This window comes from Pseudochaenichthys georgianus, chromosome 21 (assembly GCF_902827115.2).
Source record: "Pseudochaenichthys georgianus chromosome 21, fPseGeo1.2, whole genome shotgun sequence".
NCBI classification, from domain to species: Eukaryota; Metazoa; Chordata; class Actinopteri; order Perciformes; family Channichthyidae; genus Pseudochaenichthys; species Pseudochaenichthys georgianus.
Genome location: NC_047523.1, coordinates 21,026,679 through 21,048,822, shown reverse-complemented (window position 1 = coordinate 21,048,822; position 22,144 = coordinate 21,026,679). Strand labels below are relative to the sequence as shown.

General features: G+C 40.1%; 1 protein-coding gene across 1 annotated transcript in view; it reads left to right on the top strand.

Annotated features, from left to right (window-relative positions):
• LOC117466553 (receptor tyrosine-protein kinase erbB-4-like) overlaps nucleotides 1-22,144 on the top strand; it is a 431,817-nt gene that overhangs the window by 270,372 nt on the left and 139,301 nt on the right. The window contains exons 4-7 of the mRNA XM_034109868.2: nucleotides 10,378-10,509; nucleotides 13,504-13,569; nucleotides 20,664-20,782; nucleotides 21,790-21,931. Coding sequence (XP_033965759.1) covers nucleotides 10,378-10,509; nucleotides 13,504-13,569; nucleotides 20,664-20,782; nucleotides 21,790-21,931 — 459 coding nt within the window. The remainder of the gene's footprint in view (nucleotides 1-10,377; nucleotides 10,510-13,503; nucleotides 13,570-20,663; nucleotides 20,783-21,789; nucleotides 21,932-22,144) is intronic.

Here is a 22,144-nt window from a genome sequence, read left to right as displayed (position 1 = left end):
GAACGCCGTTATACAGCGCTGAGAATGAACGCGTTCTCAATTACGTTCATCTAGCGGAAATACAGTACGTTCAGTTCACGTTCGCCCAAAATATGAACGCGTTCATGAACGATCGTTCATTGAACGCGTTCAGGTACATCACTGTATACAGTACAGTATAGCCTACTTCTTGGTCTCTGTGTTTCATTCAAGTGTGTGTGGCACGAGCGCATTTTGTGAGTGCGCGAGCGGTAACGTAGAATGTTGTTGTTAGCATCTGGTTAGCTATATAAAGATGGATATAAAGAGCTGTTTCTACACCAAGGTGGAGGAGAGTCCTCTCCTGTCAGACTGAGAGGATCGTATAACCTCAGCTCACTGAGGTAAGGACTCTCTCAGTGTTTAGATAGTTAACTTTAGTGTAAGTTATCTCAGTGGGTCTCAAACGGTTTGGTCACCATTTATGTGAACAAGTATTTGCGAGGAATACCTTTATATGATCATTATAGTTATTAAAAAATAAGAGAATACATAAAAAACGGGTATGAAATACTATAGGACAGTAACACAAGAATACAGTTTAAAAGGGGAGTGATTAGTAAAGAAAAAGTACATCTGTTGCAGTTCTGTTTCATATGGGTGTTGAGAGATGTAGGCTATCCATAGATCTCTTCATTTTGCTCTCAAAGTGCACCAGATTGATGCATTTAACTTCAATATTTTAAAAATAATCTTCCCGGGGGAGCATGCCCCCGGACCCTCCTAGAGGAGGTTAGGTCCACCCCCACCTAAAATATGTTCACATGGATAGGATACTAAATACATTTGCACATTTTTTGTATGGTGGCCTATGTCCATATGTTTCTGTTTTGGTGGTCGTGTCACAACCGTGCATGTATGCACAAGTCATAGGTGCGCTATAAAATAGCACTACACCCTGCAATGTGTGTGAAAGACAATAGACTTTACAGCATGTTTTTTGAAGTTGCGTTGGTGTTTGTGTGTTGGTTGTTGATGGCAGTGTGTGCCCCCCCTTGGTAAATGATTGCCCCCCCATTCGATTTGTTATAGAGCCGACCCTGCATGTAATGTAATACATGGCACGTCAAAGGCCAAGCAATATACATACAGTACATATTACCCTATCATTACATATAAATAAAGCTCCTATTGGATTACTTTCTGCTGCCTTTCTTATGTATTTACCACAGTAGTATGATCCAGAACCAGCATATGTGCATTGAAAAGAAGACACATTGTGTCAATCATAACAGTGGGCACCTCAGCTGCTATCAGTCCTTTCTTAAATTGTTCCGTTGTCCAAAAAAATCAATCAAACTCTACAGTTATGTGTGACATGTTGGAGTGGCACAGCTTAACAACTTTGCCATCGTGTTTGATTAGTGAGCCACTAATGTGTAATAACAAGTACCACTAACCCCCCTCGTGTGACATCAATGCTGACCCTCTAAACCCTGACACACTTATCAGACTAAATGACTTCATCACTGTGATACAAAAATAACACATTTAGATGATTATATTATTAACTTTGGCAGAGCTGCCTGCATCATTTTTACATTACAGTCTTCCGGGTGGACCTTCCAATCCTGGCTGATTCCCACCACACAAACGTCCTGTGTGAACCAAGTTAGAGCCATGGCTGGCCTGTAGTGTGTTACTGGACGTCTTTCAGTGGGCCTGGAAAAATAAGGCCACATGACGTGTTGTTGCCTTAGCAAATAATGCACTGATTGAAGCCAACTTCCTCGGTGGTAAACCAACATACTTGGTATGCTTGTGGTAAGATACTGTAGGCTCTTTCTGCTCTTGATTTTCCATCTTTACTTCTCTTTCTCACTGCCTCTCTCAGACCCTGTTTTGTTTTGCCCATTCCAGAGAGCGTGGCTCATTTCAATTCAGCTGGCGGCTGATCACACATCAGCCTTGATAAGCTAAAAGGCTAAAAGGACCTTCAATTGTTGCTGCTGAGGGCCAGCAGCAACAATTGAAGGTCCTTTTAGTCTTTTTTTTAAATCACTCACTTGTTTGTCCCCTTGTTAATCTTTTTGTCTTACTTCTTTGTCTCTCTCCTCAGCTGTTTTCATGGTTTTGTTTTTCTTTCTTGCTTGCAGATTTGTCTTATCACAAGGTATTGTAATAAGATTTTCTCCTCCTCCTCCTCCGCCCTACCCATAAAGCTCAGATTACCAAGGCTTTATCACAGTTTAAGTTGAAAAAGAGCAAAGATACCCAGCCCCCCTCCTTCCATAAACATTCTGTCATGATTTTATGTTTTCCTCTTCTCATCTTTAAGTAGATGCTTTGCCTTGCTCGGGTATAATTCCATAATCCCCAAATCTCAGCCATTTTTCATAAAGACTCATCGGAAACAATTGCGTGAGGGATGGGCCAAATTTAATCAGCAGCCTGTGAATGCAATTATCTTGGCGGGTAAGAGGCGTATGTTTGGGGGATGGGGGCCATGGCCGACGCCCCCATGCCATCTACTATACCTCAGCAAATACCTCAACAGCATTTCTCCTCCCGAGTAACACAAAGGCTAAAAAGGACACATGGTATTTCGTAGATTAGAACAATGTATCAATTGTAAAGATTGAATATGAGCATAAAATAGTTTTCTTTCTGAAGTCATAAAACAATCACACCCAGTCATATTTAAGATAGTATACTTGTATGCTCAATGTCTAGTTTTTTTTATCTAACAGCATTTTTATACCAATATCATATGTAATGATATTCCTTATGGTGCTATTGTTTTATCCACAGCTCTTGCCTCTTGAAAACGATTTATGTTTTCTCCATTACGGTATTTTTCTTTTTTCCTCCCTTTGTCACTTATTTTAGCCTACCTTTTATATGAGATTTTCCGACTCGTTTTTCCCAAACACTGAAAAGCCAGATTTAGGTTTAAAGGAAATAACAGGCATTGGTGAGACTAATGGTTTCAAATTCAGTTATTTTTGCGTTTGGATAAAAGAGGTTCTAAATTATCCACAGAAATCGCAAAGTGTGAGCCTCCTGCTACACACGTGATGCTGTGCACTGCCACAGCCACTCAGCACTGCCACAGCCACTCAGCCATGAATGTCATTCACCATGTTAAAAATGAAATGTGCCTTTAATGTGGGAGACCTGAGTGTCTTCAAATACATATGCAGACACACAGGAAGACACATACTGTACATACTGAACATATGTACTACATATGTGTATTAAATCATTAATTCAATGGACGTGTTTTTCTCTCCATTCAATCTTCAATATCTGTAATTTTCTTCCATTATAATGCTGCTCTTTCCATAAACCTTTGAGAGTTCATTTGTGTTCCAATTTGATGCACACACACACATACACGCACACACACACATACATGCACACACACACGCACGCACGCACGCACGCACGCACGCACGCACGCACGCACACACACACACACACACACACACACACACACACACACACACACAAACAGCCAACCAGCCCACGCTGCTGCTCTTGACCGCAGTGTGAGAGACAGTCAAATCCCAGCACTGCCATCTCTCTTGTGAACCTCTCGCAAACCTATGTAGTCAAATTAATGATGTTGTTCTTTGCTGGTCAATAGTGAAACACATACAAGTGCAATTACATTGGTACCACCATTTCGCTTGGGGACTGCGTAGAAATGTTAAAGTTGCATGCTTTGTGTGGGAGGGGCTCCATCCATTGACCTTAAAGGTCCCATGTCATGGGCATTTCTACTGATCATAATTCCATTGTTGAGGTCTACTAGAATAGCGTTACATTGTTCAATGTTCCAAACTCACATTGGTTTCTCATACAGCATCTCTGTATAGTATGTGTATTCACTCTCTGTCCTAAATGGCTTGTTTTAACTTTTTATTGAATTAGTATGTGTGTAGACGTAGACCTGATTTAAAAATGTGCATTAGTTTCATGTGTTGAAAAGAGAGCCCTTAAATCAAGTTCAAAGTCAAAGATGACACACCACCGGAAGCTAATGGTTATTAGACCATTCATTTGTATTGGCATGATCTTTCTCTGACAGTAAGAACATACATGAAATATTCAAGTTAATATGGTTGCGCTGGTAAACATTGTATGGCATCCAGGCACTAATATGTCAAATCAACCGTCAATTGGTCACTTTTCAAATTACAGCCACTTAAATGTGTGTGGTTGTTACAGCCGCTGTTACCTTGTGCCCTTAACCCTGTCTGTGTGTGTGTGTATGTAATTGAGCTGTGCGGTTCCTATGCTGTCAGTGGCCGTACCGACCTCGCAACATCCGTGGTGATTGGACGGACGTCACCCAATCCCCGCCCGCTTCTGCCACGTCATCCGGGGGAGGAGTATAAAGGCCGGGCACGGACACCATTCGTGAGGCTCTGTATTGTGTGACAGATGCCTCAAGCCTCTCATTGTGAAACCTGGCCATTGTCTGTGATTCCTTAGACTGCCTAGCAGTGGATATTCTGTGCCCCGTTAGACTGCCTAGCAGTGTGTTCAGTAGGGTTCTGTGCGAGCACACTGATTAGCAGTGTGTCGTCGTATTCTGTGTTTAGTATAGGGGTTGTGTGTGTGTATTGCTTAGATCCAGGTTGCTTAGCTCCTGTAGAACAGCATTTAGGATATTGACATTGTGAAACAGCTTAGACCCAGGTTAGCTTAGCGCCTGCAGATCAGCATTTGTGAAAGTATTGCTTAGACCCCGGTGATTAGCCCGGTTGATCAGCAACAGCTGTGTTCCCACACCTCCTCATTTTGTTTAGTGTTTTGTTCCACTTTAGAAGTGAGGTACTTTCTTTCTTTTGTATTATATTGTGCAACTCTCTTTTGGAGTTCCCCTTTTGTTAAATCACAACAGTTTGGTCCGTTGTTGGTCCAGGCTGTTCGTGTGTATATTACGGTGTTCATTGTTTTGGGTTACAAATAAATCACCGGTAACATATACCAAATCCAATCTGGTCGTGTCGTGTCCCTTTGGTCCGCCTAGCCCAATAGGGAACGTAACAGTGGTATTATCAGCAAAATACATCTATGGACAGAGAAGACCACCAAGGGGTTTAGATATAGATTGTATGGGCACTCCACACATTTTAGACCTTACATTCAGGTCATCGTTCATCAGAGTACTACTCGGCCTTTCAAAACTCTTGTGAAACAGCTGCTGTAGCTCTGGATGTAAAGCTTGACCCATACGTGCATCTACAAGTCACCCAGCCCTAAAATGCCTCATTTTGAAGATCATTTTTTTTTATTTCTGTCTCTCGTGGGTCCCTCACCTATAGGCCACGAGAGCTATAACATGTATTGAGTAGTTGTCCTACGACTCAACCTTGTGGAACCGCACAAAATTATTTGTTTTGACGTATCATTATCTATTGAGACAACGAACTCTGACATTAAGATGATAGAAAAAAATATGCATTTGAGTGATCGAGTAGCTCCATCCTCAACAAAATACTTCCACACGCATGGAACGGAAGATCTAAAAAGAATTGAGCAATGCTCTGTCACACACACAAACACAGAGTTCCCTCTTTGTATGCACAGAGTTTCTGATGGTTTGTCTCTTCCTCTCGTACACGTCCATGTACACATGAATAAGGCAAATCCCTGTACTTGTGTGAACTCGTTTATCTTGTTCTTGTCCTTCCCCTAAATGCAAATACTTACAAATACACACATGCACTTTGCATCTGGATGACACAAGCATTTCCTTGGCAACAGTGGGGACTGGAGGGCAAGGAAGGAAGTGTGAATCTGCAGCAGATGATGGATGTGAGGGGAGATCACCTATTTGTAGAGCAAAGGCAGAGATTTGCTGTCCTGACATCTCCTGTCGGAAACAGAGCAACTCAGAGCACAGTGATTGACGCAGCACTGCGTGGCAACATGAGCAGCGTCTGGAAACCTGGAAAAAGACTTCTCTTAAAACTCATGGCTGGTTGTTTATGATTTTGTTAGAAGTGGGTGTAGGAGTGCTGAAGTGGGACTGCTTCATCAGCCAGATCCATTCACTAATTCATGCCTCATATATTGATCCTTTGCAACCATATTTTAGGCATGCTTTACATTTTGTTCTTCTTTCTCATGATATTCTTCTGTAGCCATCATCTATCACGACGCATGAATAGATACACTGATGGATGAGGCTGATAAAAGAGATGTCATTCATTCTCCCACCATTTACCATCCATCACTCTATATAATGTATTCTTTATCTATCCAAACAGTATGTACAATCTTTATTTTTCACTCACTCATTCTTTCATCTATACATTTATTGTTGAAATTGAAGTGGTCAAGTTCTCCTTGACTGTTGTTTTCTCTTTTCTCTGCACTCAGTTTTCTGTGAGTGTGCATAACTCTCATTTTCTGTTTTCGCTATGGAACTACTTATTGATTATCTTATTTTCCTTTTATATCCGTCGTTGGTAAGGGCGCAGCAACATGGCTATTGTGCGCCTCCCAGACATATATATTTAATTAAATTCTACTGACATAGACTATTTTTATAATAGCATTCAGAGAAAGCCGGTAAAATACAGCTGACATTCCTACCTACATTGCCGCTGATGTTGCAGGGTTTATAATTAGTGTCCTTCGAGTTACAAGGCCACTGATAAAGTCCAATGGTTACTAAATTGATGCTCAAAGCACATATAGTATTGAGGGCCTCATTACTGAGCCAAGCATGTGTATATGTAAATATGTTTTAGCATGTTTCTTTCTGAGAAATGTCTCTATGCGTGCCCTCATCCCCTCATTGTGGCAGTTATGCTGGTCTGTCTGTTCAGTGAATCCTCGCAACAACTTCTGCCTTCCACTACTGCTGGGGTGTACAGCAGGATCTGCGCCCCAGCATTTAGCCCCTTTGACCCAGAATGCGTCTTCATCTTCCCGCAGAGTTTCTCCCCTCTGTTCCATTGAGCTGATAGCAGCGCTGAGCCGAGACCAAGTTGAAGCTCTTGGAGTCAATAAGACAGTACTTACAGTGAAGTCCCAGGGTAAAATCCCCAGGCCCGCTGATCGAGGAGAGGAGAAACTCCTGTCTTTCTGAAACCTGTCTATCTACTGTAATTGCCTGACTGTTTGAGTTTCTTCCTGAATCTGTTAGTCTTTCTATTATTGTAACTACTGTTTTGCTGACTGTGTTACTGTTTCCCTTTCAAGCTGGCTTGTTTTTCTGCACGTTATGTGTACAGTGTATTTTGCTGCCTGAGAGGAATAGAATATCTGTATTAATGTATTTTTTGTTGTATTCTGATTGTAAAAGTTTGATAATGTAGTCCTCCAACACTAAAGTTATTTTTGTCCTACATTTCTCTTCATTAAACAATCCACACACCACTTATAAATTCACTCTCATAAACTCATTAATATGGCTTTTTTCTGATCATTGGTTTGCTATTTGCCTCCCAGTCTTAATCAAAGTCATCCCTACACTGCCATAAAGGGAACAAATACCACAACTGGCACTTACCATCAAAATAATTGCCTGCATACATTTGTTCTGCCTTCTTGAATTTTATATTGTTTTAATCCAACGGTCATACATCCTGATATTGAAGATTGCCTTTCATACACTCATTCAGAGACGGCAGGAGTTGCTCTCAGGACGAAGTGAGAGGGGAGGGGCTAGTATGGAGACACCAGCTTTAGCTACGTGAACAAACTAATTAAGATATTTTCTCTACCCACTAAACAATCAGCAACAAAGATTTAACCATTGATCTCCCCCTGGCCACCAACTGAACACCCAGCAAATGTGCATGCCAAGCATTTACTTGTAATGAAAACCAACGCTTGCACAAGTGCTGCATGTTGTTGTGAGTGTTATGCACTATATTTGTGTTAATTATTCAAATATTGGTGACAGAGGCCATGGGAAATGCTGTAACTGTCCTGGCACCAGCAAGGAGCCAATTAAACAGTGTTCCAGCATTTTGAACTTGGTCATGTCACACGGCACTTTAGTGTGTGTACTGTAAGTGTGTGTATGTGTGTGCAGATCCAAATGTATAATATGTGCGAGGAAGCATTACAAGATGGTGGAAGTTGGAACCCCTTCGGATGGTGTTGAGGGTCACTTGTTGTGACAGTGTTGAACAGAGAGTGTTTCTTTTGCCAGTCTGTTTATACAATGTGTTTGAGAGGGTGAATGCTGCTCCCGTCCAGCTGGAATTAGTCAAAACACCTTGTCTCACTTGTTTACCACACATTTAATAATCCTGGCAATTGTTTTGGTAGAGTTGGTACCTACATTCTACTTTTTTGTTTGCATACCCAGATTAGATTCATGAAAAACGGTGGTTGTATCCACCAATGAGAATAAAGTCGTAACTCAGGTTAAAAGGAAATGTGAAATTGTAGCCTTTTTTGATAATTGTCCAGTCGATATCTATCAGGTTTGGATCCTTTTAAACTGCCTCTACATGTATCCATGTTACATTTGTCATCATGGTGTCAAAGCTATCAAGCAATAGGCAAGCAATGTGTTTTATTTGAAATGCTGGTCCTGGTGATGCTTTAGCTACGACATGTACTTTATTCATACATGATTACAACAAATGCATATACATTTGAACATGTCTCGGATATGCACCTTAACATGCAGTGTTCCGATTACAGACCCATGAGCCATACAAAGGTGAATACCCAAGAGGAAGTATTTGTATCTTGCTTAACCAGGGTTGATATGTCCTGTTGGCATGTTGTCATAACAACTGCTGTGCCTTGTATGTTGGTTTGTCTATTGCCCAACTTAGCCAGCAGCATCTTATTGTGCAAACAATTAGAATTTGAGACACGACCTCCTCCTAGCCAAGCTATATCCCTCCTGTGGTGAGAGGCAGGATTAATTTCTTTCCCCAACTCCCACCACACATGCCGAAAGATAGAGAAGGAGAGCTGAGGTTGGGTGCTTGTGTAGGTAACACCACAACCTATTATCCAAAAATAATCATTAGATCAGGTCTTTGGGGGACGATATTGTATTTGGCTGTTGCAATGTGGTGCTTGCAGGGCGTCCCGTGTATTATTATGTGTCTTGTCAGTTTCAGCCCTGTGTCAGTAATCTGTTTGTAGGGCTTTCTTTCCTGCCTTCCGTCTCTCTGTGGCTTTTTCTCGTCCTTATTCGTCTTTCTTTCTGTTTTTTCTCACATAAAAGTCAGGATTAGGCATAACAATAATCGGAACCACCCTCCGTATCCAATAATTCAACAGACTCTGTGTGTGTGTGTGTGTGTGTGTGTGTGTGTGTGTGTGTGTGTGTGTGTGTGTGTGTGTGTGTGTGTGTGTGTGTGTGTGTGTGTGTGTGTGTGTGTGTGTGTGTGTGTGTGTGTGTGTGTGTGTGTGTGTGTGTGTGTGTGTGTGTGTGTGTGTGTCAAAATGAATAAAACCACTGCAATCATTGGTTGGACAAGGTGATGCAGGACAGGACACATGATTCTTTCTCCACCACCTTCATGAATTGAAAATTACAAACTTGTAAGGGCTGCTGTCCCTTCCAGATGGATTTTGTTGTTGTAGGCTTGATTTTGTTGTTGTAGTGAGGCATAATTGATCTGCTCCCAGTGTGGGAATAGAATGATGCGAAAACAAAAAATGGTAATATGACACAGCGTTGTCCTGCCTGCATGACCCCTGCAACAACCTGCATTTGTTGTATATGTCTCAAGATAAGCTGTTCCAGCTAAAACCCAAATCCTGCTCTTGCCTCAAGTCAAACTGTATTTTCACACTAGGAGAAATGTGAGTTGCACCAAGAACCAAAAAAAAAATGAACATAATGTACAATCTTAACGGTTAAGATGCAGTAGCTGAATGCTGAAAACATGTAGGGGCCAAGTTCACATGTGCAAAATCAGTAAACGATTGCTGAGCACACAAAGGACACGGTGTATATGGTTTTGGGAAGTCTGCATCTTCAGCCTGAAAGTAGAAGCTCCAATGATCTCTACAGGGGAGGGGGGTGATCAGGACATGGCAATATGGCCTGAACCAATCTTAGGTCTTGCCTATATTAGAGGTCAGAGAGCTGCAGCTGAATAACCCTAATAACTGTGCTGCTCACTTTGAAAAGCCGAGCAAGCCTGTTCTTATATGCCAGATTCAGGTTCCTGAGCCATACCACAATACATGATGGAAAGAAAAGGAAAGGGTGTCTTTCCAATATTGGTAAAGTGTAGTGTCTGGACATGTCAGTTGTTAATTACAAAATGATGCTGGGGAGGAACGCTTGTAATTAAAAATCACATCAGGAGCCTGGTAGCAGGATTGCTGAATTAGGTGCATTGCCCATCAGGAAAAGTCCCCAGGAAGCCCTTTGTGTATCGTCATTGAATGTGTGCTCTCTTTTCTCCACAGAGATCCTGAGTGGAGGCGTGTATGTTGACAAGAACAAGTTCCTGTGTCATGCGGACACAATCCATTGGCAGGACATTGTAAAAAACCCTCGGATGCATGCTGTGGTGGTGCCCACCAACAGTAGTGCCTCATGTAAGTAACCCAAACAATACAAGTGTAAAATACATGTTTTAATTTCAACCTTTCATTTAATGAATGCATTCACACTTTTACTCATTCACACCTGGAAGCTAGTTGTGGCAGAGTACCCTGCTAATGAGGCTGGCTCATGACTGCATATGTGATGACTCATTTGTATTTAAAGCATTGTCAGCTCCGGCTTCAGGAAACTCAAACTTAGAGGATTTTGAGCAGGCCAAAAGTTAGGTTTTAAGAAATATGGTTTGGCTTTCAGGCATTTCAAAAAGCAGATGGGGCTGGAAAATGTGTACAAAGAAGACCCCATATTTTAAACTGCTCCATTGACGGATGTGGGCAGCAAAACATTCTCCTCACAAAAGCACTCATTGACCCCATTCTGTCACTTTACTTACCATAACCATCGCATCATGATGCATAATAAGGCCCCACTGTGGCCAGCTGGAAGACACTTTATTAAATGTTAAGAATTATAAAGGGATTTATTTGGATGCAAAAGCATATTTAATCTGTAAAGGGGGGGGGGTGCCAGTGAGTGAAGTAAAGATTCATTAAATCACCTCATCTGACCCTTTTCTATTCATTCACTGACTTAAGATCTTAACACACATAGCTTCTGTTATTAATTTAGTGTTCACGCTGTTTGACATTTAAATCCGTTGTTTTTCTTCTCTTTTTTTTTTAAAAAGCTGTCTCGTCTTATACCTCTTCAACAGAAAATTACACATTCAAAGGCCTAATCATTATGGAAGAAAAAAAGGCAGTCTCTGCCCATGGCCTTGGACTCCCTCTCACTTGCTGAGGGCTTCACATGCAGATTACCAGCTCCAAGCATTGATATTCTGCTCAATCAACCTCCTCCCTGCAGCCTGTTAGCCCTGGATCGACCCCTTACTCCTGAGCAAGTCTTCTACTCTGCTTCAAGATCAAGGGTCTCCAAACCTGAAATCCACAATTGAGAACATAATCTACATGTCATTCTATGGGAAGACACAATAATTACTTATTTGTGCTGCGGTTGTTGTTTATGTTGGTTGTCTTTTTGAAAAACAGCACAGTCATTTTAAAATCTACGCCCCGTTGATTCAGTTGAAGACAAGCCATCTGTCTATTACCCCATACTGGCCTTTGCATGGCAGCATTTTCCGACATTTTAACCTTCGGCGGCTGTTTTAAGAAAGCTGTAAAAGATGATGGTGCAGTAAGAGGGGCGAGACAGGTTTATTCTAGGTCACTGATCATTTATAAGTTGAGATAGTGAAGACCTTGGACAGTATATTAGAACTCTTTGTCTTGACTTTTTGCCGGGTGCCAGGAGTAGAGGAGAACAGAGTTATAACAGAGTACAGAAGAGGTTCGGCGCACTTGACAATGTCAGACAACCACTTATCACTGGCTGACATTTGTACTATTATCCTGTTTGTGTGCCGCTTTTCATACAGTCAAGGCTGTCGACATCTCTTTCTCAACCATTACCAACGTGCAAGTTTGAGAGGAAGTGACTGGAGGAGCAGAGAAAAGAAGAGGGGCTGACTGTAAAAAGGCAAAGAGAGACAGGGATAGACATTAAGTAAAAGAGAGCCACAGAAGAGAGATGAATCAGTGAGTGGTGGATAGTGGATGAAAGAGATGAAATGTGTGGTGTAGAGGGGCACAGACGAGGAGGAAGAAGAGGGCAGAAGATGGAGAGGCTCGTGTAGGGGAATAGAGTCAGTATCGGTGCTAATAGCTCTCATCTGGAGAGGCTGATGGACGGAGGACAGCACTTCTGCACTTATCCAGGCTCACTTCCCTCATAGTCAATTACCAGACAGTCAATTAAGTCCTCCAAAAAAACAGAAAGGCACTGGCTGAAGCTCTGAGGGTATGATGCTGCTGATTCCTGCTGCTTTACTGCTTTTATCTCAACCTGATGTGTGCTTGTTTCATGCTGGGGAGATTTAAAGTGGACCAGCATAAAGGAACGTCTTTGTCAAGGTTATTCAAGGTTGTAAGGCTGGGACTGCATGTACAAAATGGTACTGGTCGACGGCGAATTACATAATCTTCATTGTAAAATGCAAAAACGGAAAAAATCTGTCTGTCTGGATGCCTGTCATCCGATCACACTTGGCGGGTATATTGCTGAGGACCAAAGAAAGCGCAGTGTAGAGTGTGAGCTATTGAGATCCAATGGTGATATTAATTAGAAGTGTGCTGTGTACAAACGTCATTGTTTACTGAGAGGGGACACCGGTTAGCAGCTAAAGGAAGTAGAAAGTACGTTTTATTTGGGCAAATGGTATGCTACTGTAGGTTCAGCTCGTTCTTTGACGGGTAAATTCTAGCATTGCTTGGGAATGCAACTATGTGTATTGCTCAGGACCCAGGGAGGCGCAATATAGCTGTTCAATGAGGGTTCTCAACCTCAACAAGCAAAACAGAACGCCCAGCAATCAGGCCTGTTCTAAATAGGTACATTTTGAACAAGCACTGCACTTGGAATAGGAATCCTTGAAAAAAAATGCAGTTAAAGAAAAAGTTGAAAACATTATATTTGAATATAATCAATGAATAGCTATTATCAACATCATCATCTACACTACACAGCCGTCCTGTGAAGTATTAAAACACCTACATCTCTTGCAGATTGCGTTAATTAGGACAGATTCTAATTATAATAATTATCAAGCACACAAAATATCCTTGAAATGCACTTATTTGGAAGTCTTGCCTGACAAAAAAACACTTCAAGTTAATATAATCATGTTGCCTTTAAAATGCACATATTTTAAAGTTGACTCAAAGAAACACCTACAGCTTCACTCACTTTTTGGATCAATTTGGGCTTCAACGTAGTGCTTGAGGGCACACAGACTCCAGACTAACAGCCTCCAGCCTATTTTTAGGTTCAGCTAATATGGGTTTCTGAAGGTTGATATTGATCATATTTTGCGATTAAGTACCATTTGAAATGCCAATCATCTCTTTCCCTCAACTTGTGTGCAGGTCAAAAGTGCAATCGTTCCTGTAATGGTCGTTGCTGGGGACCCAAGGAGGATCAGTGTCAGAGCTGTAAGTATATATTTGTTTTTAATATATGAATATAAATATAAACAGTATGTGAGAAACTTGTTTGCTTCCATAAAAGCATATTAACTAATCTGTGTCTAATGTACCTGTGATGTGTGAAAGATTGAAATCAGGAAATGTAAGAAGTTGAATAATGGCCTTCAGAAAGCATATCAACATAGCAACTATGTTGATATGCTTTCTACTTTTTTTTTAATGTTTTTTAGACAAATTGACTTAGAAAATCATGGAACTAAAATATGTGTTTCTTTGTAAATGTATGTTCCTTTCATATTGAACCACATTAAATCAACTGGTACTAAATATAATTGAATTAGACTGATATGATGATCTCTCAAACCCAAAAGGACAAGATCAAGTAAAATGATGTAGAAAAACATAATTCATGAGAAGATCATCTGTATATTTGGCAAAGGTCTAACTATAACTGCACAATTCATGAGGAAAGGATTTTAATGACGTTATAATCCAGCAGAAAGTCTCTTACAGTCAATGGTACACGGACATGGAATGGTTCTAAATGAATGATTGTGCTATTGCAGACGCAGCACTAAGTCACGCTTATATTGATTGATCGGCATCAGCTGCAATATGCTTCAAAATGATCTGGCCATTCATGCAAAGCAATCTGTTTAAATGACCAACATTTTGGGGGATTTAAACATTGCCTGTACTTATGTTGTCCTTTTTTTCCTAAGCATACAATTATAAGCATTTTTTCAATTGAATTGTAACCCTTGATTTCAGACTGACATTTATAGAACAATTATAATTCAAAAACGGAAAGGAGACTTGACACATTGTTGTCATTCCACATTATCATGAAGAATAAGCAACACCAATAATAAAATGTTCAGTAATACAAGCCTTGTTTAAGTGTGGTAAAGTATTGCTGAAGGTATGTGGTCCTAGTTTATGATCCGTTACTAATCAAATTCATGGTGAGAAAAGTGCCCTTTACAAGGTATGTAGCAGATTTCAGACTCTGGAAAAGGATTCACAATCTGTGGAAATACCACATCTTGAAACACACACAGTAAAGTGCACACACACACATGTGCATCTCAACTCCAGACACTTTCAACAGACCCCCAACACATCTTCAACAGACCCTCCTGCTGGGACCTCACACCTTTCATACTAACTAATGGAATGATGCACTACTGACATCAGTGGGGAGGTGGGCTGCATGTTATTCCCTCTCCTTCAGTCATCTTTCTGAGGCTCTCAAGTCTCTGTCAGTCTCTCTCGCTTGAGTTGCTGTCTTTCTCTGCCTGTTTTATATCTCCGTTTCTCTCCCTCTCACCTGTTTTCAGGACACTGTGTAACACATACATGCACACACACACACACACACACACACACACACACACACACACACACACACACACACACACACACACACACACACACACACACACACACACACACACACACACACACACACACACACACACACACACACACACACACACACACACACACACACACACAGCCAAAGCCAAACCAATAAGGAAACACAGCTGTGGGCTACACACCACCAGTCCAGTTGGGGTAAACCAAAAGTATACCGACTTGAAATTATAAAAAAATAATAATTTAGCTTTTGTGCTTCCAGCTCTCAACAGTTCCTTAACTTCACCAAATAAAAGGTTGCTTAATACTGGTCTTAAACACTTTTTACAATTATAACAATTTAGATGTTCTGACATGACACCACTATGTTAGGATATGTTAGGTTTAGGCAAAAATCTTACGGAGTCTCCATGGTTTAAGAAGAATGACTTGATGAAGGATAAAGATTTTGGTCAAGGTTCAAATGAACACAATCTTAATGTAAATAGTAAGTGGGTTTCATTGTGTGAAAATGCAAACACTACCAAGACATTTCCCCAAAAAGTTCAGTTTAGTTTAGTTTATTGGTTTAGTTGTCAGGGACCATGTACAAGAAGAACATACATCTCAAAGAGATAAGATTATTTGTACCAGATAATAGCAGTATGCTAATTTCTATCTGCAGCCACTAGGCAGGTCCACACAAAATACAGCACAATTCAATACATTCAAAGATTAACACATACAGTATGATATCACAACATATTTCATACATGCATGCTAAAACTAATTCACATCACATCAAATGTAAATGTCTATCTTCAAAATGTTAAGACTAGATATACAAACTCATTTAAATAAAATAGGTAAAACGATATGAATCGCAGAAAGCTAAACTAATGTGTGCATGGTTGGTTATTTACCAATCAGCTTTAGCTTTTAGTTTATTCGGAATATTGTTCCATTCTTTTATTGCTCTGTATGAGAAAGAGGCATGCTAGAGTTGACATTGCCACAAGACGTTACTCTCAGGCAAATGCAACAATTTCCACAAATGACTGATGCTGGTGTTATCTTTTATTGTTGTATACTCAAACCCAGGAATGTAAAGCAAAAACATAAAACAATTTGGCCTAACTCTCTACAAATCTTAATTGAATTGATTAGACAATCAAAATATTACCCTGTAAACTAAAAAGCATGCAAACGTGACCCAAACCATGCTGTCATTGGCTTAGGGAATGTTGTGTAAATTGTTGACAGTAACCTTTCTTAAAAGTAAGAAATCTAAGCTTTAATGACAATTGTAAACAACATGAATAGATGGTAAATGTACTACGTGTACTACTACGACTACTACTTCCATTTTTATCAGGACAATATGTTACGCTGTACTGTACCACACACTAAAATGTTACAACCCTAACTACAGCATGTACGTGCTTCTAGCAGACAAAGAAGCATTTGCTTTTGCACACATTTTCAGTCTCTCCATTAAGTATCTATTTGTTTCTCTCCACCCTCTCCTAGTTGATTGTGCTTCCCTCACCATACATTATTTCTCCCTTGTTTCCATCACTCTGTGCACAGACCACTTCATCTATGCCTTCCGACCCTGGCATGTCTCATCTTATTTGTTCTGCGGTCTCGATCTCATTAAGATAATGAGGAATGAACTGTTTGACCTGTTAACAGCACCTCACAAACCCCCCTGATAAGCCCTGGCCTCGTCCGTCTGCCTCCTTTATCTGCCCATCTTCATCCAAAAGCGGATGTCATGATTCATCCCACTGCTTCTCTTTCTACCTCGCAACCTTTAATTGTATTGTTCTGAAATACATGGAATGAATAAGTGTGGAAATGTCAAAGGAAGAATTACTTCCAATATGCTTTTTTTTGACATTTTCATGAATACTTGTTCAACTGTCTCAAAATCAACAATAAACAGCAGCTTTTGGTGTCAGCCCCTCAGGAGGAAAATGAATGAAGAGCAAATCTGGAGAGCAGTCTCAGAATATATGGGTTAAATAAAGCAAAGCCTGAAATAACTCAAGGGCTCTAGGAAAATCCTTTCTTTTTAACATTTACTTGAAAGCTTTCAAGAATGTAAAACATATGAATGTGGTGGATCTTTGTCACAGCAGTTCTCATCATATCTAATATCCTAAATGATGGCATTGTTTGCCTTAGCTGATTGTGCAAGTTGCGTCACTGACACCAGTGCACTTCCTGCAAGTCAAAACATCAACTTTGAGAAGGCTCAGTCCGTATGAAAGAACCAACTAATGGTCAGCATTTCTATCAGCATATTAAGAAATGAAATAATGGAATTTAAATGTTATGGTGATTTGTTTTTTGTCTCTTAAAATATATCTGTTGAATAAATATTTCAAAAACATCTAAAGAAGCTCATCAAACCCCGGCTGCAGTATAATCCACTTTTCCACTCTCCATCTTATGTTTATCCAAAATACACTAGCTCAGCCAAAACTTGGCACACTGTTTTTAATTGAATACTTCGAGCAATCACTGGGATCTATTTTACCATTGTTACCGATAATAAACCACTGCAAAAAGGAAACTTTATGGAATTTCTCTTGCATTGAAATTCAATGCATTTCACCACAAACAGACAACATCTGGTTCAATGTTTACTTTACAACCAATATATGTGAGTCAAATGTGTGTAGAATATAGACAAATGCTACAATAAAAGAAATGCCATCATTATTTAAAAACTCTTTTGGAAACTAGTTGTGAAAAAGCACAATTTATCTTATGGTAATGGGAACTGAGAAGCAGTGGTTCCTGTGACTGATGCCGCTGTCCACAGCCTGTTCAAATGAAAGCTTCTAGGCATATTTTATGAGATGGATTCCTTCTGTATTTGTTGTCACCAGCCTTTTTTTGTTCTCCTTTTTTTCTGAAAGTGTATGTTTAAAGCCACATGTATCAACAGTGTTGCGTTTCTCTCTTGGCAAGGTCATTTGTTTGACAAAGTGTCTTTTGAGTGAAGTAGGCCATTTCATTTTAGCTCAGGCACTGTTAATGGAATGCCACTGATGGTACGTACCGTAAGGTGTGTGTGTGTGTGTGTGTGTGTGTGTGTGTGTGTGTGTGTGTGTGTGTGTGTGTGTGTGTGTGTGTGTGTGTGTGTGTGTGTGTGTGTGTGTGTGTGTGTGTGTGTGTGTGTGTGTGTGTGTGTGTGTGTGTGTGTGTGTGTGTGTGTGTGTGTGTGTGTGTGTGTGTGTTCGGCTGGTTGTCTGTCAGTTGTATCCATCACTGAGATAGTATCTTGTCACCGGAATGCCCAAAGGGAAACTCGGCAGACATAAAAACACACATGCATCCACTTTCACACTCCAGCATTAGGTTTTTAATGTTGTATTCTAACATTGTTCTTTTACCCAATAAATGTAACTTTTGTAATGTCAGAACTTGTATCTCTGACTAATTGTACCTTTTACATTTATCAGTAAATATGAAACGCTAAACGAACTACGCACTTGTTTGTCTTATTTGATTGTATACACTCAAGGCAAGAAAATCAGAAAGGAAAGGAAACCTAAAAAACAGATCCAGATTTTTTAGGAAGAAAGGTATCAGATCGAAGTTTATACTATTAATTATGCAACACATGATGGCTCCTTGAGTGACTAGCCAGACAATGGTGAGAAAATACAAGATATGGCAATGCCTCTATCCTTTTATTTTACAATGAAGACAGTATGTAGATTTCTAATGAGTCCCTTGAATTCTTTACATTTGTATACCACCTATAGCGCTATTATATTCAGGCAGAATGCCCTTTTGGATACCCCTATGTGTAAGTACATATTATTAAGGGCCCTCTAGGGAGCTTTTTCACTAGAAAAATGTGATGCCGTGCCTTGATTGCTGCCCTTCATGCTAGAAAACACTCTATGTGCCAGTGGCCCACCGCATGTAGCTGTTGCTCTTCTTTTTTATTTCACTGCCAAGTGGCAAGTGTGTTCAACTTTTTACAGTGTTAATGTCATTGGTTTATCCATCCCCAATAGTTAAAGTGAGATTTCCCTGCTCTCTTTTATAGATTCCCCTGCTGACACTTAATGTGTGTGTTTCAATCTGTCTCTATCTGTGAAATGACAGACCTACAGAATATGCATTTACATATGGCTGTCAAGAAGCGAGGCACACAGGCATACGGCAGCCCATATGACTGTGACAGCCATGCAAAGAAAGGGTGGACAGACGCTCACCATGAAGGGAAGACAGCACACAGAGTCAGATAGGAATCACTACGTCTCTGTCAAATCCAGCTAGAGGCCCTCAGAAGAGCATTCAGGGAGACGAACACATGATTGAAGATAGCTAGTAGGTGGCAGGGATACTTCAACTTCAATTAAACTCACCCCACACGCAAACAAACTGCATACATTTTACTATGTTATGTAGCTGTTTATCTAGTAGGTAGGTGTGGAAAATTATGGTTGTGCGTAGTGCTGCGTACCGGTACGCCGAACCGGTACTGGACTTGTAAAAAGTTTCGGTTCAAGTCCGGTTAAAACCGGAACGTCAGGAACCGGTACTTGGACTCGCAAAAAAACTAGCACTTACGTATATTCTGGTGTCTGTGGTTATTTAAACATTCCCTGATAAACGTTATTCAGCGTCAATAAATGAGTGCTAATCCCAGTGTGCTCAGTGTACAACATCACATGTCATTTCACCTTCGATTTACGGTTTGAAAACGTAGAATTTCGCCACATGCTAATGCTAACCGGAAGTGAAGAATTTTCAGAATAAAAGTTTTAAGTTAATAGTGTGAACTTTCGGTTTTTTCAGAATAAAAGTGATTTAAATTAGTGTTTTTAATTCAAAATTACGCCATATCAACATTGATTTTAATTTCTAACAGTATGTATTGTAGAGTTGTAGAAAATACATGGTGCACAGACAGTACAGTACACTCTGACTGTACAGTCACTAGAGTGTAGCCTATACTGTATATTAGGTGTGTAACAGTGTGATGCGTATAGTCTACTCTACACTCTACCTTTCAGCAACGTTTTAGGGATTTAGGCTCAGTCAGCTCAGGGACTGTTTGGTTACTTTAGTTTGGTAAATGAAATAAATGTTTGAACTTTGTAGTAGTTCACTGTAGTTGCTGTCATAAGTCATTTGTAGACTAAGTGGCACATTTGTACTTTGTAGAGAAATGTAGACACAAGTTGGAAGGGAGCACAATAAACCTGATGAGTTTGAATTTGAGTTGATTATGAGTTAATTTTCAATTGATAATTAGCTCACAATAAGTTCACTTTAGTTACTCACACAACTTGACACAAGCCATGGGTTCAGGTCCGGACTTATAAGTCCGGACCTGAACCTGAACCTCTGGACTTGAGTCCGGACCTGAACCTGAATGTGAGTCCAGGTACGCAGCACTAGTTGTGCGTAGACATTTTATATAGAAGTTTCTCTGAATTAGTTTAATTTCAATTCAGGTAATTAGCCTGACCTACATGACACTAATTTAATACATATTGCTCGAGCAAAAGGTAGAAATGTAATCTCAAACAATCCTACAGTATACGGAAAAATTAACTGTTTCTTGTGTCATTCTTTATTCAATAATATTGCCCATTATTTTTTTAAGACTAACAGTGAGCCACACAAGTTATATGTAATGTTTACTTGTTTTATGATATGTGTGTCCTCTCTTTCTCTCCGTCTTTTCTACATCTGTCACTCCACAGTAACTAAGACAGTGTGTGCTGAGCAGTGTGATGGTCGTTGCTTCGGTCCCTATGTTAGTGACTGCTGCCATCGTGAGTGTGCGGGGGGCTGCTATGGACCAAAAGACACCGACTGCTTTGTAAGTTGAACACACACACACACACACACACACACACACACACACACACACACACACACACACACACACACACACACACACATACGCACACATACTTAAAACATGTTGACATGTTAATATAATTTCATACAAACCCCACAAAAAATGTTGAATCATTTTGTACTTCACATTTCTTTTCTCAAACCTGTCACTTTTTACTAGTGACTTTTAGCTAGCTACAATTCATACTACTTTTGCAATAAGATTTCTTCTATCAAGATGGCATTTTTTGATGTGTGTTAAAATTCCAGTTGGATGGCAAATACCAATACATGACATTTCAATTTGTTCTTGAGTGGCATTGTTAAATACAGACTTCACCAGCCTCCCCTCCATTCTGGCACTTTGGCGTGTTTTATGTTTAACCCTATGCATGTTAAACTTGTAAATCATTGCCCATTACTTATGGAGCTTAACTGCCTGACTTTGGAATGGCAAGTTCTTTATTTTTTTCTTAATTCTTCATACTTCATGTTGTATTATACCCACAAAGTTAAGTAGCTCTCTGTAGGTACATTTTTGGTTCAACTGTATCAATACACATTGTTCACATTTTCCCACATTTTCCAAACACAAGTTAAAGGCCCAGGTACCTGACAGGAAAGGCGAATCACACTTATCCCAATGGTAATTTCATTGGGTGCACGCAAATTATTCTCTTGCTGCACCATTTAATAATGTCTCCTCTGAGCACTCTGAGGCAACTCTGAGGAAATTCTCAACTCAAAGCTGTTGTAGTAAGATTAATGGCTGCATCCTCTAATGCATTTTAGGCACAGGAGTTTATGTGTTTGCTATGTATTATGTAAAGGCACATATCCAACTGTCATTAACCCCCTCTATTGGAAGCATAAAGGGATAAGTGAGAGAATGTTTCATTTCATAAAATGACCCTTTAAGTTAAGTAAAGTAAATAATCGAAATACTTGTACCAACACTGTGTCTGCTCTGTGTGAATGCACTTGCAGGCCTGCACCAACTTCAATGACAGTGGGGCTTGTGTGACCCAATGCCCCCAGCCCTTTGTCTACAACCCCACCACCTTCCAGCTGGAATACAACCCCAGAGCAAAGTACACCTATGGAGCCTTCTGTGTCAAGAAGTGTCCTCGTAAGTCTACCAGAACACACACAGAAAAAAAACAACAACAATACTTTATCTTTGATGACCTTATTATAAAGTCATTAACCCATGGCTGACCTAAAACACAAACATTTTGTTTAAAAACATATATATATCCACCGCTTATTTTCCTTATGTTCTCAAGTCTCCATTTCCTTCTGCAAGAAAACACTGTTTAATGCATTTTGAGGTAACAATTCA